Here is a 15,955-nt window from a genome sequence, read left to right as displayed (position 1 = left end):
AACTTGAAGAACGTGTTTCTGATTGATTCATGGTCGAAAACTATTTCATGTACGATTGCAATGTCCATAACAGCTTGAATCAGTGTGATAGCGTCAGGACAACTGGAGACAACAGCTTTTTTTAACGTGACTAATGTGAAATCCCTCCATTGCTCTACTGGAATGCAAAGATGGGCGATAACAGATTTCCCTCCTGATGGGTATCATGTTTTGTGATTCCACGGTTGAGACAGCTGGTGTTCGCTGAGAAGGTCTGGCTGTTGGCTAAGTGAGACGATGCCAGGAATATCGCCATCTGGCCGACGTCAAGCTATGCCCCGTTGACACACACACACACACACACACACAAATGAGGTTACTACCAATGGTCCATTCCAGTTACAGGGACAGGCATGGCAAAATACGCATGCAAACACACAGCTGGCCCAGATGGATCATCGCAGAGCTAACCACACAGGCCCCTGTGCTCCTTGATGACAGATTTATGCTCACACGGAGGGCCCTAGCCGTGGATCAGGTGACAAGGCATATTCTATAAGCTTTCCACAGCCAGATGACAAGCCTAGCAGATAGCTATCCATTCATAAACAGATCCCAGGACAGCCCTGGTTCCTTCAGCAAGAGGGAAGGTAACAGCTAAAAAAACGAACATGTGCGTCTCCTCACAGGACACGAAAGAAACAGCGTGCCAGCTGGATGTAAATCTTCCAGATAAGGCCCCGGCTCACTTCCTGTTTCACAAAGAGCGCAGTGAAGTGTGTTTCCTTCATTTGCTCTCCTCCCAACACAACCGCCAACTACCTACTAAACCATCTAGTCCCATCCCTGAGTGAAAGAAATAAAGAAACTAGTTTTCTAATACTAGATTCCTAGTATTTCTGTGACTGGACTACTCCTTCTGTTACAAAGAGTCGCTCATTAAGTGTGTATGGTGTCTCCACATTAATAGTTACAGTAGGTAATGTTCATTTATCATGGTGGCGGGATGTCTGTGAGTGTCTTTACGGTTATATGGCTCAACTGAACCTGGCTGTGCTCATATCTGTTCCAGACCTGAGGTATAGCTGATAAGGAGCCATGTGTTGGAACACACAGTTAAAACAATTGAGACAAAGGGGCCAAAGCCCACAAATCAAGTAAAGCCTGCCAGCAGCACAGGACTGAAAACGGGATTTTTATACAGCCACAACATCCACCTGAAATTCTCCCTATAATGTTAGCAAAAGGTCGAGAGTCTGGCAAAAGGCACTTAAAGGCAGTTAAACGATCTGGAGGCACTGGCATGGCAGACGTGTCGCGGACTGGTACTGATACTTTCTGATCATCAAATTAAAATCTGCGCGAAGATCATTGGCCAACCTGTGACAGACAGCCTCCTTTCAAGCAGCTCACAACAAGAGTATGCTCAGACTTGCCAACAGCATCTCTTCTGATCCCTTACATGTTTTAAATGGGGAATATCAACTTCTGCAACTCCAAGAGACGACTCAGAGTCCCTACATTTAACCGCATCAGGCTGAAGAACAGGCTTTTGTCCATCAGTCCATCTTGTTGCTAAATAATAATTAATGTGCTAAAGACATGTAAATCCAGAGGACAGATGGTCATTTTGTAATGTATGAATAATTGTGATGTGTTTTTTTTTTTGTCTGATGGGTCTTACTTGTCTGTCTGTCTATGGTAACAGTATGTCTATTGGTTGTGTACTTTTTCTCAAACTGAGCTGCATATAGATGCAAAATGAATTTCAGTGCAAACTGACAATAAAGTTGTATCGTATCATATCACAGTTTCATTTAATCCAATTCAATCCGACCAGCTAGATTAGTGTGCTGGAGGCTCCCCTGGGCTCTGTGCGTAAAAGAGGGGGAAGGATTTTCCTTCAAGTTAGGAACCTCGCGGGGGTCGTGCGTGAATTTGGGGAAAAGTCGTAAGAGAAACCAAGTTTTGTTAGTTGAGGGCAGGAGTGAGGACGTTTGGGACGTGGAGTTATGCATAAAGAGGGGAGATTTCTTATCTGACAGCCTGCAGCGCTGCGCCCTAAAGACGACTTACAGAGTGTTTTACCTGAAGGTTCAATTCAAACAAAGCTTCAGTGGCTTGAATACTAAAAGTAACTTAAAATACGCTTGCTGTAAACCACTGGTTATCCACACCAACGAGATACATCTCCTGGATCAACAGGAAAGTATAACGATATTACTGCACCATTAAATAAGCAGAGTTAATTTCATAAACAGTTACATTTATACATATCCGATAGCAACATAAATGAAACATATACCAAACAAAAAACAAAAATAAATAAATAAATTAAAAAAAAGAATAAAAAAAAAGGAAAGGACAAAAAACAGAAAGATAAGTAAATTAAAAATAATAATAAAAAAATAAATAAATACAAAATAAAAAATAAGTATAAGTTGTGAGTTATACACGTTTTTACTTTAAATAAAATACAGATATAATCCATTGAAGGTAAATTATGGAATCAACTTACGTGTTAACATCATTTTCTAATGCCTCGGTCCTGACCAGCCAGGATACTGTCCACAGTCAGATCTAACGTTACTCCTCCACTGTTAGGACGCAGCGCGCATGATAGATAGATAGATAGATCCAGCGGATATAAAGACAACTCCAACTACACGGTCGGTTGCAAATGTCCTCTGAGCGTTGCGCGGGACAGTAAATCCATGGTTTATAATTTGATTTGGCCTCACAAAAACTCCACAACTCTTCAACAAATCCTCCTCCCGACACGGTGAGTCAGTGAATGAAGCGTTGGTCTCTCCAGCAGCAGGAATGTGAATGGAGAGTAGAGAGTTGTGTGATTCAAGCTTTAGGAATGGGCAGCTCTGCAGAGGCTCCACCCACCACCACCACCACCCCCACCTGATAAGATCCACTCAGGACAACCTCAGCACATCATCAAGTGTATAGGGAACAAGTTTCATTATCATTTTAGCAGTTTTAGGGAAAACAAGAAACTTACTGGACCAGAAATCACTGCATATTCTGTATTCTTCACTTGTATCACCACATCTGCATTACTGTGTGGAAGTTTGGGGTAACACTTATAAAAGCAACTTACAACCATTATGCATCTAAAAAAAGAGAGCAATCAGGATAGTAAATAATGTGGGATATAGGGAACACACAAACACACTGTTTTTAAAGTCACATGCATTGAAATTCAAGGATTTGGTCAAATTTAAAACCGCAATAACTATGTTCAAAGCAAGACAGAATTCACTTCCGGGCAATATTCAAAAAATGTTTTGTGACAGGGAAGTAGGGGGTTATAATTTAAGAGGAAAATTGAATTTTAAAAAGCATTGTGTTCGTACAACAAAGAAGAGTATGTGTATTTCAGTCTGTGGGGTGGATTTGTGGAATGGGTTGGGTGATGGGTTGAAGCGGAGCACAAATATAAATCACTTTAAAAAGCTTTTACAAAAAATATGTTTTTGGGAGGTATATGGTTGAGGAAGAGTTGTGATAAGGGTTGCGTTAAGGGTTGGTTTATATCTACTTTTTTTTAACTCCGGATGGATATGTGGGTTGTAAATAAACTTGGGATGCTGTTCATATATTTAATTTGGGATGTAAATAAATCTGGGATAGTTTATATATTATATTATATTATCATTCTATGAGTTATTAGAGGAGAAGTGAGAAAGGGGTAGGGAAATATAAGTTTTACTTCTATCTACTCCTTTTCGGACACTACTACTCTTTGTTATTATTTTGTATCTGTTTTTATTCATTTTATGTTCGAAATAAAGTCTTTCATTCATTCATTCATTCATATTTTGTATTTGTTACTAATTTAATGAACTGATCTGACTATATGCCGAACAAACGCTCTCCATATAAAATAGAAAGTGCTTAACATGTGCTCCCCAGGACTCCCCTCTTATCCATATCAGCTCCTATACCTCCTCTGAGCTTAAACCACCTCCCCTAATAGGCAAGCAATTGACTCAGAGGTTGGTGCCCAGTTTGCATTACATTAGAAATGACTGGAGACGCCTGAGAGACGCTCCTTTTGTGACGCGAGATTAGTCTGAAAAGCGCAAGTGTTGCAGTGAATAGAGAACTGTTGCAGGTATGGTAATGCCTCTGGCCCTGCCCTGCATGGCGCCGCCAGACGCATATACACAGGTCGACTGAACAGTAACAACACATACAGTCCTGGATGCAGATTTTGGGGGATGTCTTGATGATGTGAACACTTAGATATAGCACTTTGATCACACTTTGTAAGCATCTCCAAAGAAAGTCAATGCAATTACTATCATTAGTGATTACTATAATTACTATAACAATAAGTGTAAATTTGCCTTGAGGCTAGTTTATATAAACATTTTATTTCTACCTCTAATTAATTTTTTCCCTCCCAGAATAAAAGCAGTGGTTTTATGCAACTGTATAATTTGCAATCCATGCCTCATTTGGATAGGAAAAGTGTTGAAACCTTGCTGATACTTTTCTGATTTAAATGTGTGTGTGTGTGTGTGGGGGGGGGGGGGAGGGAGGGGATCACACATTATTCATTTAAATTTAGTCTATTTCAAAACAGCCTGTCCAGTTCTCCTGTTTTCCCCTCTCCTCATATTATATATCATCAGGAACTTTTCATACAGTTTTCCAAGAACTCCGAAAACGACGTCAACGCTTGGCATCAGCCAGCTCTGTGTTATTGCCATGGTAACACACAGGCACTGGCTGAGGTGATTCAAAAACGGGAAAGCCAGACGCGTCACCATGTGGCAGGGAAAAGCATGTAATCCAAAGCTTGGTGGACTGAGAGTGGGTGGGGGGGAGGATGAGGCAGAAAATCCTGGCTAACTATGCAGTCTGTTGTTGGCTGCCACAGCAGTCCCAGCTGACGGAGGAGTCACAAGTGATTCACCCAAAAGAGATCCCCGCCAGCTATTAAAGTGAGCAAAATCATGAGTCTATATAGTAGGCATTCATAAAAATGTCCTCCCTGGTGGGAATCAGTTGAAATGTTTGCCCAGAGGCCCCCGCTGTAAAACGTGGATAAATACAATGACGTTTTAATACGCTTTATATCTTTAATTGGTGTTGACAGCACCTTTTATGCAGCACCACTCCTCCCAAATACCAAATCTATTTGGATTTCTGTTATTGGAGTTTGTTTAACAGAGTTAGACCTCTTTGGTGTTTAATTGTCTCCAAACAACTTTACAATGTAGGATGACATCCGGTACATTTCTTTGTCTGTGGGTGACTTTTAGCAAAAAAAGGTCATACATGTCCAATGTAGTATAAATAACACGAAATATTTAATTATTTGGTGCAATAACAATGCTTTATGGTAATTTCTGCATTTTGTCCGCTCCATATTGGTTGATTTTGCAGTTATTATTATTTCTACGCATGCGGTATTGTGGTCTGTGGGAACCCAAACAGAAGTAAAGCCAATGTCAACAAAACACCAGGGTTAACACAAGCAGCTTTACAAACACGTACGTACCGCAGTCTATAAAAAATAGAAACGTTTCCTGATTTTCTGATCTAGATCAGGAAATAATCCATGAAAAAGTAAGTAAAAGAATCTGACAAAGCATTCAATATCAACCTATACTTGACAGTTGATACTGTAAATGTATTGAGGTTCGCTGCCCATAAGTATATCCCGTTAAAATAAGAATTATATTATATAACAAATAATACGTCAACAGAACATGTGATCGTGTGAGCACACAAACTGAGGGTTTTTATCCTGTAACCTGAAGGGCGGGAGAAAGATAATTATGGTCTGTTAGTGTGTGAGAAAGAGAGAGAGAGGGATAGGGGAAGGATAGAGAGAGAAAAAGCAAAGAGAGGAAGGATAGATGAAGAGAGATTACCAAACAAGGCCAAATCCCTGAGCCACAAAACCCGACCACCCAGAGGCTGCACCCAAAACCCAGAGCTATATCCTTGACTGAGATGGGCCAAAAAAACCCGCTCAAAGTTGATTGAGTGTGCGCTCTCAAGTTGTTTAGTGGTGATAAATACACAATAACACCAGTGATTGTTAATGGATGTGTGGTAAAGTGTGAGAGATCAGACAAGCAGACTGTCCCTGCTGCCAGTTGCTCCGGGGCGAATGAGTGTGTCTCTCTAGTGTCTACAATTTTCATTCATCAAAGCTCGTCGGAGTCAGCCACTTGTTTGGATTATGATTCAGATACAGATCAAATACACACGGGTATAATGAGGGCTTTGGACAAAAGAGAGGAAATGAGGAGATGCATCAGTGTTACGGCAGGCAGACACGAGGGATTACGCCGGCATTAAATGCAACTTTTCCCGTAAAGGAAACAAAAACAGACTCTTTTACCTTTAAGGCATAATTACCTCATGACTCATAGTAAATTTTTCTCATGTCTCTTTTGAAACAAAATAAATTCCAGGTGTCAAAACAGACTAAACCACATACATTTGATCTGAATACAATTAGCCTTGTATTCCTCATCACCTTTCTGCTGCTGCTGGGTTGTTGGGTGAAGCTACTGTTGTAGGTTGTAAACTTAACAGTGTCACCTCTGACCCTCAGACACAGAGGGAGTGGCTGGAGGAGGAAAACAGAGCAAGCGAGCATGAAAATTAAGAAAAGAAAGACTTAAAAAAGACTGAGAGAGCGATAGACAAAAATGCTCAGATTAAAAAAAAGACGGAAAAACAAAAACAGAAAAGTGAGAACGATTTTCCCCCCGACATGGAGAGCTCTCTCCTCTGGGCTTGCCTTGGGGTTTACGCTCCCCTCTTCTAGCACTCCTAACCCCAAACAGCGGGGCCAGGTGAGGGTCAGAGGACGGACGTGTCAGTCCAACACACGCATAAACACCCAAGGCTGTGTCAACAAAGATTCACAAAAGAGATAACCAAATTATGGGTCTGCAAAGGTCAAAGCGGTCGTCCTGACATAGAGATGAACATGTTAGGTGTATGTAAGCGTCTGAACGGTTATAATCAGATTTTTGTGCATGAGATTTTTGAGATAACGAGGCCATAAAGATCTTTTCCATAACAGGTGAGTAGACCATACAGTAATCAAAAACAGGGAAGAAAAGGACATTTAGGTTTTTATTACAAATGCTACTTTGTCAATTTACTGTGTGGGTGTGAGTGTGTTTTATTCAGAGGTAAGGTGCTGCTCTTGTCCTTGAAACTTGAATCTAAATGCCTCCAATGACAAGTTCTCTGCCTTTCACTGATGCAGTTTGAGATAATGAGTTTGACTGCTGTGTGTGTGTGTGTGTGTGTGTGTGAGAGAAATAGAGAGAGAGAGAGAGAGAGAGAGAGAGAGAGAGAGAGAGAGAGAGAGAGAGAGAGAGAGGAGGGAGGGGAATAATCTTTTCATAACAGGAATCTCCAGAAATAGCTCATCCATGGTCTTGGGGATCAGCCCAATAAGACACTGATTAGAGAGAGAGAAAGAGAGAGACAGCATATGCTCCCATGGTAAACCATACACACAATGGCAAGGAGGAAGTGCAGGGAGACAGAGGCTTGGACCAGCACACACACAAACACGCACACAAACAAAGGAAGTGTGAAGCAGACAGCGGACCAAATGCTTCGCCGACACCCTCTCCGGGCTTTGATGGACTGACCACGATCACAATAGAGGCAGGAGGCCGACACACACACTTAACACAAACAATGGATCGGTGTTGTACTACCATGTATTTTTCATCCAGGTGGTGGGGTTAAAAAAAAAAAACGCTTTGCACCGGATCATCCATTTGTCATTGACCTTTTACTTGTCGACCACAGCAGTAAAAGTCGATTGAGATTATGGCACAAATACAAAAAAACTACAGTAGGAAAAATGAGCCTATGTAGGAGGGCTGCATTGTGCAGGGATAATGGGCTTTTAAGTGATAGGGTCTTGTGTGTGCCTGCACAGGATTTCACGTTAGAAACAAAACAAACTGTATCAAGTTTCACATTCAGTGAAGCTAAGCTAGGTGCTAGCTTTAAGGAGGAGTTATAAAACACCAAAGAACTTCATTAAAAGTCAGCGTTTATGTCTGAGAGAGACTAATTCAGCTGCTGAATATGAGTACAGATGCTATCTGTGCTATTTGTGCAATTCTGCAAGGTACGTCACATATGAATGCATGATTGCAAACTGGCGATTTAGCCTTTTACTGCGTGATCAGAGTGCTAGAAACTCGCAAAATAAAGTCAGCGTGTGTGAAGTACGCAACACTGTTTCAGCTAAAGGTTTCTCCTGGAAGTTTAATGTTTATTTCTATCCCCATTAGCTGTTAACTAGTAATCTTCCCTAAGTCCAGTTTAGAGGTCTTTACAAACCCAGGACCTGCAGCAGAGCGGATCTAAACTATGTTCAATCTAATCGGATTGGGTAGGTAAAAAAATGCATCAAAAGTGCCCTCCTGGATGCCCTTATAGTAGATACAACATGATGAAGTGAAACTCTACGGTGCCCTTCCAGTAAAGGAAACATGATAAAGTGCCCCCTAGGGTGCCCTTAAATGGAGAAAACATGATAAGGTGCCCTCTAGGGTGCCCTTCCAGTGGAGATAACATGGTAAGGTGCTCTCTAGGCCGCCCTTCCATTGGAGAAAACATGATAAAGTGCCCTCTAGGGTGCCCTTAAAAGGAGAAAACATGATAAAGCGCCCTCTAGGCCGCCCTTCCATTGGAGAAAACATGATAAAGTGCCCTCTAGGTTGCCCTTCCATTGGAGAAAACATGATAAAGTGCCCTGTAGGGTGCCCTTAAAATGGAGAAAACATGATAAAGTGCCTTGTAGGTTGCCATTCCAGTGGAGATAACATAATAAAGTGCCCTCTAGGGTGACCTTAAAATGGAGAAAACATGATGCAGTGCCATATAGGTTGCCCTACTAGAAAACCTTCTGCGTGCTGGTGCCCCACCGCATGCAGCTGGTGCCTTTTTCATTTTTTTCGCGGCTTCCCTCAGACAGCCTGAGTCCGCCTCTAGGCCTGTGTAAATATGTCTAATGCACAGTGGATCCGAGCAGACACGCTATCAGCTTTGATCATATGGTGCGTCACAATCTTTAAAGGAGAAAATGTATCTTTTGAGGTGGTGAGAACTGTAAAGACGATGACATGTATTGCTACATAATCTTTTTGACTGCGGCTGCTCATTAATTGGTGGAACATCATGCTGCTGTGAGTCTACATTAGGGTCTGGTAAGGAATTGAATACATTTTGGATTGTGACCAATCATTCTGGGGTCTGCTCAGATTTGTCTACTCAGCTGTCCTGTCTGATGAGGAACCGGTTTGAGCTTCGAGTTGACGGACAGGTGGAGATTCATCCCTACACGGATCAATTTGACTGTACCTTTCAGATCCAATTCAAGGTGAAGGTTGGCTGAATCAGGTCCAAAAAACTCTCTAATGCAGTCACATGTCAGCCCTGAACTGCTCTGATGTGTCCCACACTGTCATACACATTAGAAACAGCAATTTCTCACATTTAGTTGCAAACTTTTAGAGTTTTTAACAACTCTAACAATGGGAGAACCATTAGTGGCCAGAATCTGCTAAAAAGGTACATTTATTTTACTCAGTTGACTGTAAATCTTTGAGCACGACTGACATGTTAAGAGTTAAATCTCTGTTTCCCTGTAAAGCACTACCATGTGTGGCTTCTGCTCAACCTTGGCTTCAAGAGAATTATTGGCCAACACTAATGTGTAAAGGCTAAAGCAAACAGTGTTTAAGTTAACACACACGCATATGTACACTTAAACACAAAACCACACAGAGTTAAACACACGTGTGCGAGGATAGGTACTTTTAGATACTCGGTGGTCTTTTAGTCTATACACTGATTTGATGTATTCTCTACCTGATATTATGTATGTCATCCACAAACAGGAATGTTGCATACAGAGTAAAAGAAAACATTACAATAATACTTTAACATCAGTGATCCAACAGGAACCCGAGAGCTCTCTATGTCACCATCTGTATACATAAAAAGTCTGGTGGCAGACATAACATAGTTTATTAGATAAATACTGTATATTAAAATTGCTCTGTTTGTACTTTTATATTTTCATGTTTTCAAAATAGTCTTTTTTGAAACAAAGTCACTACTATCTTGAAGACATTGTTTACAAAGGAAGCTCTGGATCTCCAGGAAATCCTCTGATCAGCAGCCCTCTCCTATGTCCTGATCAAGATAAAGATGCGAGAAAAAAGAACACACAGTTCCAAATGAATGCTTATATTTCTCTTATTAGTCATGCGTGGGGAAAGCAGAATAGTGATGCTTTGCTTTAGGGTAAGACGGGGATGGCAGAGGAAGAGCAGAACCAAAGGGCAATTGTTGGAGGTTTTGGAAAAAGATAGAGACGTATGAAGGAAAGAAAAAAGTTGTCATTAAAAGTTAGTTAAGAGAAAAACACGTTTGGAATAAGCATCAAACATGACGATTAAAGTTGGTGAAAGTCGCAGAAAAAAGCAGACTGAGAGGCCACACAACAAACAATAGAAACTGACATTTATCATTCAGTGAGTGGAAACCTCTATTCCAACTTGCCAAATGCACTAACAACTGCTGTGGTTTTTCTGCAGACGCTGGTTGATTATTTCCATTAATCGGACTGCTAAGACTCCAAAACAACATTTTATGGCAAAGTGCAGCTGTTACTGGCCTGTGAGTGAATGAACCAAGCTGGTTTGATTTATTCCTACAGGCTCTAACACTGGAGCAATAGCATTTCAACACATAAAGAGTAACTGTGTGTGTGACCACATTTTCTAAGAATTACAAGAGGTGGAGGTCTGCTCGGGAAACCAACCGAATACTTGGGGAGTGGTTAATGATGCCAACCATATGGCTGTGAAATGAGCACACAGCAACAGTTTGAGCTGTGCTGGAAATTTCCAGAATTCCTATTCCAAACCAAGCGAGGTATAATAATCACTGTTTGGAATAGTTTGGTGCTCCGCAGTGCCCGATTTTCCAAACAGAACACGTTCGTTCATCAACTACATCAACATAATTCAAACAAGATCATGTCTTTTTCCTCCTGTAAGCCTTTAATGATCACAAAAAGTACTGTTACTTCTTTCTTGTTCCTTTGCTTTCCATATTTGTGTTCCTTCTCTTGCCTTGGAGATTCAATATGAAGAATTTTGCAATTGCAAGTGCTCAGAAAAAAATTAATTTTGAACATCTACAACTCCATCTGCTGATGAAAATCATGTGATATGATCAAAGGCTTCAGAGCAACTACTAGATGGACCTTGAGGTAAGATTGCTTTGTCAATGGCATCTTCCCTGCTTTGATGGCTACCACATGTGTATCCCAAAGAGATCTCGTGCAGATTTTGACTCATTGAAGAATGACAGCGGTCTCTAAGAATGTAATGTCTGTTGATATGGTCCGACATCATGATGAATTGTTCTGGATTAAAGGAATACTTCACCCCCAAAAATGTCCATTTGTATATCAATTACTCACCCTGTGTAACTGTAATGTCTTGAAGAAAACTTGTTTTTTCTCGCATGCCTCTGAACGAAGAATCAAAAAATGGAGGAAAGTCTTGATGAATTGAAGTAAATGGGGGCAAAACTATACTGAAACATACGTTTACAAATTCTCACACAACTTGTGCAGTATAATCCAAGTCTCATCTATCCTGTCGTATGCTCATACTTCCCGAGCACATACATTTATGCATAAAACAGGCTAAAACAGGCCTGTTCAAGCGTGAGACTGTTTATGCGGAAGTGTTTTAAACAGTAAAGTTATAGCAAATATGCATGTGTTTGGGAAGTAGTGAGCATACGACTGGATAAATGAGACTTGGATTATACTGCACGAGTTGTGTGAGAGGTGTCCCCCATTTACTTCAATTCATCTACACTTTTCTCAGTTTTTGGATTCTGAGTGAGTAATTGATATATAAATGGTCATTTTGGTAGTGAAGTATAACCTGACCCGCCACATGGAACCATCTGAGAAGCCATCATTGGAAAGTCTTTGGAAAAGGGCAGGCACTTTCAAAAAATACTTGGCAGGTGATTGGATGAACCATCTGTCAATCAAGCTCAAAGCCATAGGGGAGAAGAGCGAAAACATCTTTTCCATCAAGAAAAGCCTTCAGTGTCGTTCTTTGCTCTTCTAACTAATGATTTTGCAGCATCTACGCTAACCTCTTCAGGAGTTGCCATTGCTGTTTAGCACGAACAATCACCTCTCTGCGTCATCTCACACACTAAAGCCACGCCCGTAGCTGCCAGTAGCTCCTCAAAGGACGCTGATTGGACCGTGGCCTGGCTTGCCGACCACAACGTGTATTACTTGAAGCCTGGCAAGATGAATTTTCTTGTGATATGTGATCCCGCGTTTTTCATGTCATCTCGTGACATCGCGAGAATCCAGCAGCCGTTCAATGTGGTGGTGAAGTATTCCTTTAAGACAGACTTGGCATATGGCTGTGGGAGTTGGCATGGGTGTCAAACGTATGCCAGTTACCTTTCAGCAGCAATGAATCATTGGGCCTTGGGTGCAAGAGTTAAGTTGCAATGAGATGACGAGCCCTGCAGCAATATTGTGGAGGGTTAAGTGTGTATGAATGAGATACAAGGTGCGAGTGGATGGATGTCGGATATGCCAAAGATAAGATATTTGACATCAGGGTGAAATAATTGGTGCCAATGTGTGTGTGTATGTGTTTGTGGATGCATGCCTGTCTTTTCGGTTTGTGTGAGTGGTATGTTATTATCTTAAATATATGTCTGTGTGTCCTGCATGTGCACGTCCAATGTGAGGTGTCCAATAACACCGCTGACAAAAGAAAGTATAGAACTCTCTTCCCTTTTCTATTTTCTTTCCTGTTTTTGACTTTTGTCATGTCCTAGACATATGGAGCGAAAGACCAAATTCCAAAGTACCATATGTCCTTTCTGTCTCTTTGCGGAATCAGCCAGCGTGTAACGCAGGAAGTTGATGCTTCAGTCTTCCCTGCCCTGACCCGTGACCCCCTTTGAACCCTGACCTCTAGCGAGCCACGTGACACACCATGCAGACATCGAGGCTGTCATGACAAACACAAACCAGGTTCAGCTGGGAGATTATCACTGATCCCGAGGCTCCTTTGCAAAAGTGCATCGAGCAGGTTTGAATTTCAGAGTGATTTTTTCCAGTTCCCAACTTCATAGAGCTCCTGTGTCTTGTGTCGTTCTTCAGAAGATAAGATGAGAAAGAGTGCTACTGCAGATCAAAGAGAGATGGGATGAAGGACAGACACACCATGACAAACCCTGTGCTAAAATCAATTCCTCATCTCTTCTTCACTGTAGAAAACCTTGACAAAACTGATGTTTTGACACCACCATCACTTAGAATCTACTTGTGATCATTTAAAATGTATTATATTCATTTAATTTGTGATTCATTGCTGACCTCTGGTAACCTTGCACGGCAGGTGGATTCTCGCGATGTCATGAGATCACGCGAGAATCGTGGGATCAAATATCACACGAAAATAAGGCTCCAAGTAATGCGTTTGTGTCCGGCTCACCAGACAATGGACCAATCAGCATCCTGTGAGGAGCTACTGGCAGCTATGGGCGTGGTTTAGGTGTGTGAGACCTGAGAGAGACAACCCAGAGAGGTGACTGTTCGTTCTAAACAACGACGGCTCCTAAAGGGGTTAGCGTAGATGCTGCAATAGCATCAGTTATATCAGAACTGGCGAGTATTTCTTCATTGAAAGGAGAACAAAGAACGGCACCGAAAAGTGATGTTTTCAGTTAATTTCGTTTTCATTAGTTTGACTGACAGATGGTTCATCCAATTACCTGCTAAGTATTTTTTGAAAGTGCCTGCCCTTTTCTAAACAGTTTCCAATGACGACTTCCCAGATGGTTCTGTGAAACAAACCATCTGACAGGGTCAGTTTAGACCTCTGCTATACCTTATTGAATATTCCTGGATAAGGAAAGGATTGCTAAACCAAACAGGATACATTTGATAACTGTGGCTCATGATGACGCAACTACAACTTTATTAATGACTGTTACATTTATTTGACAAAGATACTGTAGCTGTGAATCATACAGTTAGCATTTACTGCATAGGTGTGTTGGCCTAAGACACACATTACTACGTTTTATGCCTCTCAAAATAAGAGAAATACTGGTGTCACTGAAATTTGCATATTGACAAAATCACCCAGTGCTGGTGTACTTCCAATGATTGCTGATCTTCTCTTCCTCCAGGTAAAACACTTGAGATTAAAGGGCTTTTTTCTTCTCTCATTTTGCTTTGTGTGAAAGTACATTTCTGCCCTCCAGCTGAGGGCTGACAAAATGCAGCAGGATGATGGACATCAGCCAGTGGATATTAACTCTTTCGTCATGTGACAACCTTGACCTAGTAAACTAGAGATGGACGTGGCGGTCACAAGGAAAATGCCTCGCATTATAAGAATTAAGGAGATTCAGACAGAGATAGCTCTTTGTGTGTCTGAACCTGAAACCTACGTATGTACATACGTGTATTTGCGCGCTTGACACATTTTTTTGGGTAGCTTTCTGCAAGCATTGACCAACAAGGAAGGTTTTTGATATGATTATGAAGGGCCTTACTTCAGTTGGGAAATCTAAATGTTTGTCTCGATGCATAGCTGACCCAAATCCACGGCACAGGAATCTAAGCAATCTGGTGTATTAAGCCAAATACAAATAAACAGAAGGAAGTTAGTGTATGTATTTAGCTGTGTAAGGAGAGGGCAGCATCGCTGTAGGTATCCATTGAACAGAAACTTGTTATGAATGGACTGTGACCCGTTGATGATAAGTAGGACTCGGGGTCAAGCAAATAACATGACTGACTCTATTTGAGGTATTTATTAGTTTTGTGAATTAATTCTGTTTTCGATACAAGGTCTCCAGTTTTGTTCTTTGCATTTCCTTCCTATAAACTTTAATGTCTACATCTCATTTTCTCTTGTCAATTAAACACACTTTAACACTTTATGGGATTAGCCCTGATGCCCTGAACCTTCATTCACCCACTCTTTCACTCTCTGTCCTACACATAGACACAGACGGTTTATTTACGTTAGGAGCTAATGGACAGCACTGATGTGTTTGAGGGTGTGGACTTTGGGTGATGAACAGGAGCCGCAGTCAGACCTGTGACTCCCCCCTCGTCCCTCTGCTCCTCATCGGCCCCTGGGGGATGATAGCTCAACTCCTGAGTAACGAGGGGGACTAATACTGTCCAGCTGGAGGTTGGCAGCAGTGACAGAACCTCCATATGCCCAACAGATTGGGATCATGCTGACCCTTCTCTGTTTACGCTGTCCTCCCAGCTTTCCAAGAATGAAGGAATAGGAGTGGACAGGAAATTTAAAACTGGAGAGACACGAGCAGAAATGCAGGGATGGGTAACGTTGTCATCAAATGTTTAATGGTCCAAATCAACATGACCAATGCATGAGAATAAAATATTAGTAGTTAGTAGTAGGTGTGATGAAAGGCAATGGACCAGACCACCATAATGTTAAAGTGCCCTAGTAGCAGCGGTCAGCTTCAGTGGGAGCTAGCTACAGCTTGATCCCAACTTTAAAAAAGGAATCACTGTTGGCAGTCAGACTTGCATATACACTCAACAATGTCTATGTTATTCTAAATGGGACCATAATTTACTAAATGAACATCATGCTGTATTGAAGAAGACTTGAAAATAGCGATTGAGGCCATAAATCACATAAATCATAAGTAAATGAAGTGAAAAGTAGGGTCATTTTCTCATAGATTTTCTATACAATCTGACTTATTTTTGCAACCAGAGGAGTCACCCCCTGCTGGCTATAAGAAAGAATGCAAGTTTAAGGCACTTCCGCGTTGGCTTGGCTCAGGTCCTGGAGTTGCCCACTGGTCTGGACCAAAGTGATAGACCAAGCGACCG

General features: G+C 41.4%; 1 protein-coding gene across 7 annotated transcripts in view; it reads right to left on the bottom strand.

The window, feature by feature from the left end:
* The window catches only part of dlc1 (DLC1 Rho GTPase activating protein), a 90,302-nt gene that overhangs the window by 24,244 nt on the left and 50,103 nt on the right, over positions 1 to 15,955 (bottom strand). For 2 of the 7 annotated variants that reach the window (XM_074630024.1, XM_074630025.1), the window contains exon 1: positions 2,498 to 2,821. The exons of the other annotated variants lie outside the window; for them this stretch is intronic. In XM_074630024.1, coding sequence (XP_074486125.1) covers positions 2,498 to 2,510 — 13 coding nt within the window. In that variant the 5' untranslated portion in view covers positions 2,511 to 2,821. Of the gene's footprint in view, positions 1 to 2,497; positions 2,822 to 15,955 lie in introns of those variants that run through there. 7 annotated transcript variants of the gene reach the window in all.

The sequence above is a fragment of the Sebastes fasciatus genome, chromosome 3 (assembly GCF_043250625.1).
Source record: "Sebastes fasciatus isolate fSebFas1 chromosome 3, fSebFas1.pri, whole genome shotgun sequence".
In the NCBI taxonomy this organism is placed as follows: domain Eukaryota; kingdom Metazoa; phylum Chordata; class Actinopteri; order Perciformes; family Sebastidae; genus Sebastes; species Sebastes fasciatus.
Note: the sequence above shows the minus strand (reverse complement) of the source record. Positions and strands in the feature narration are given on the sequence as shown.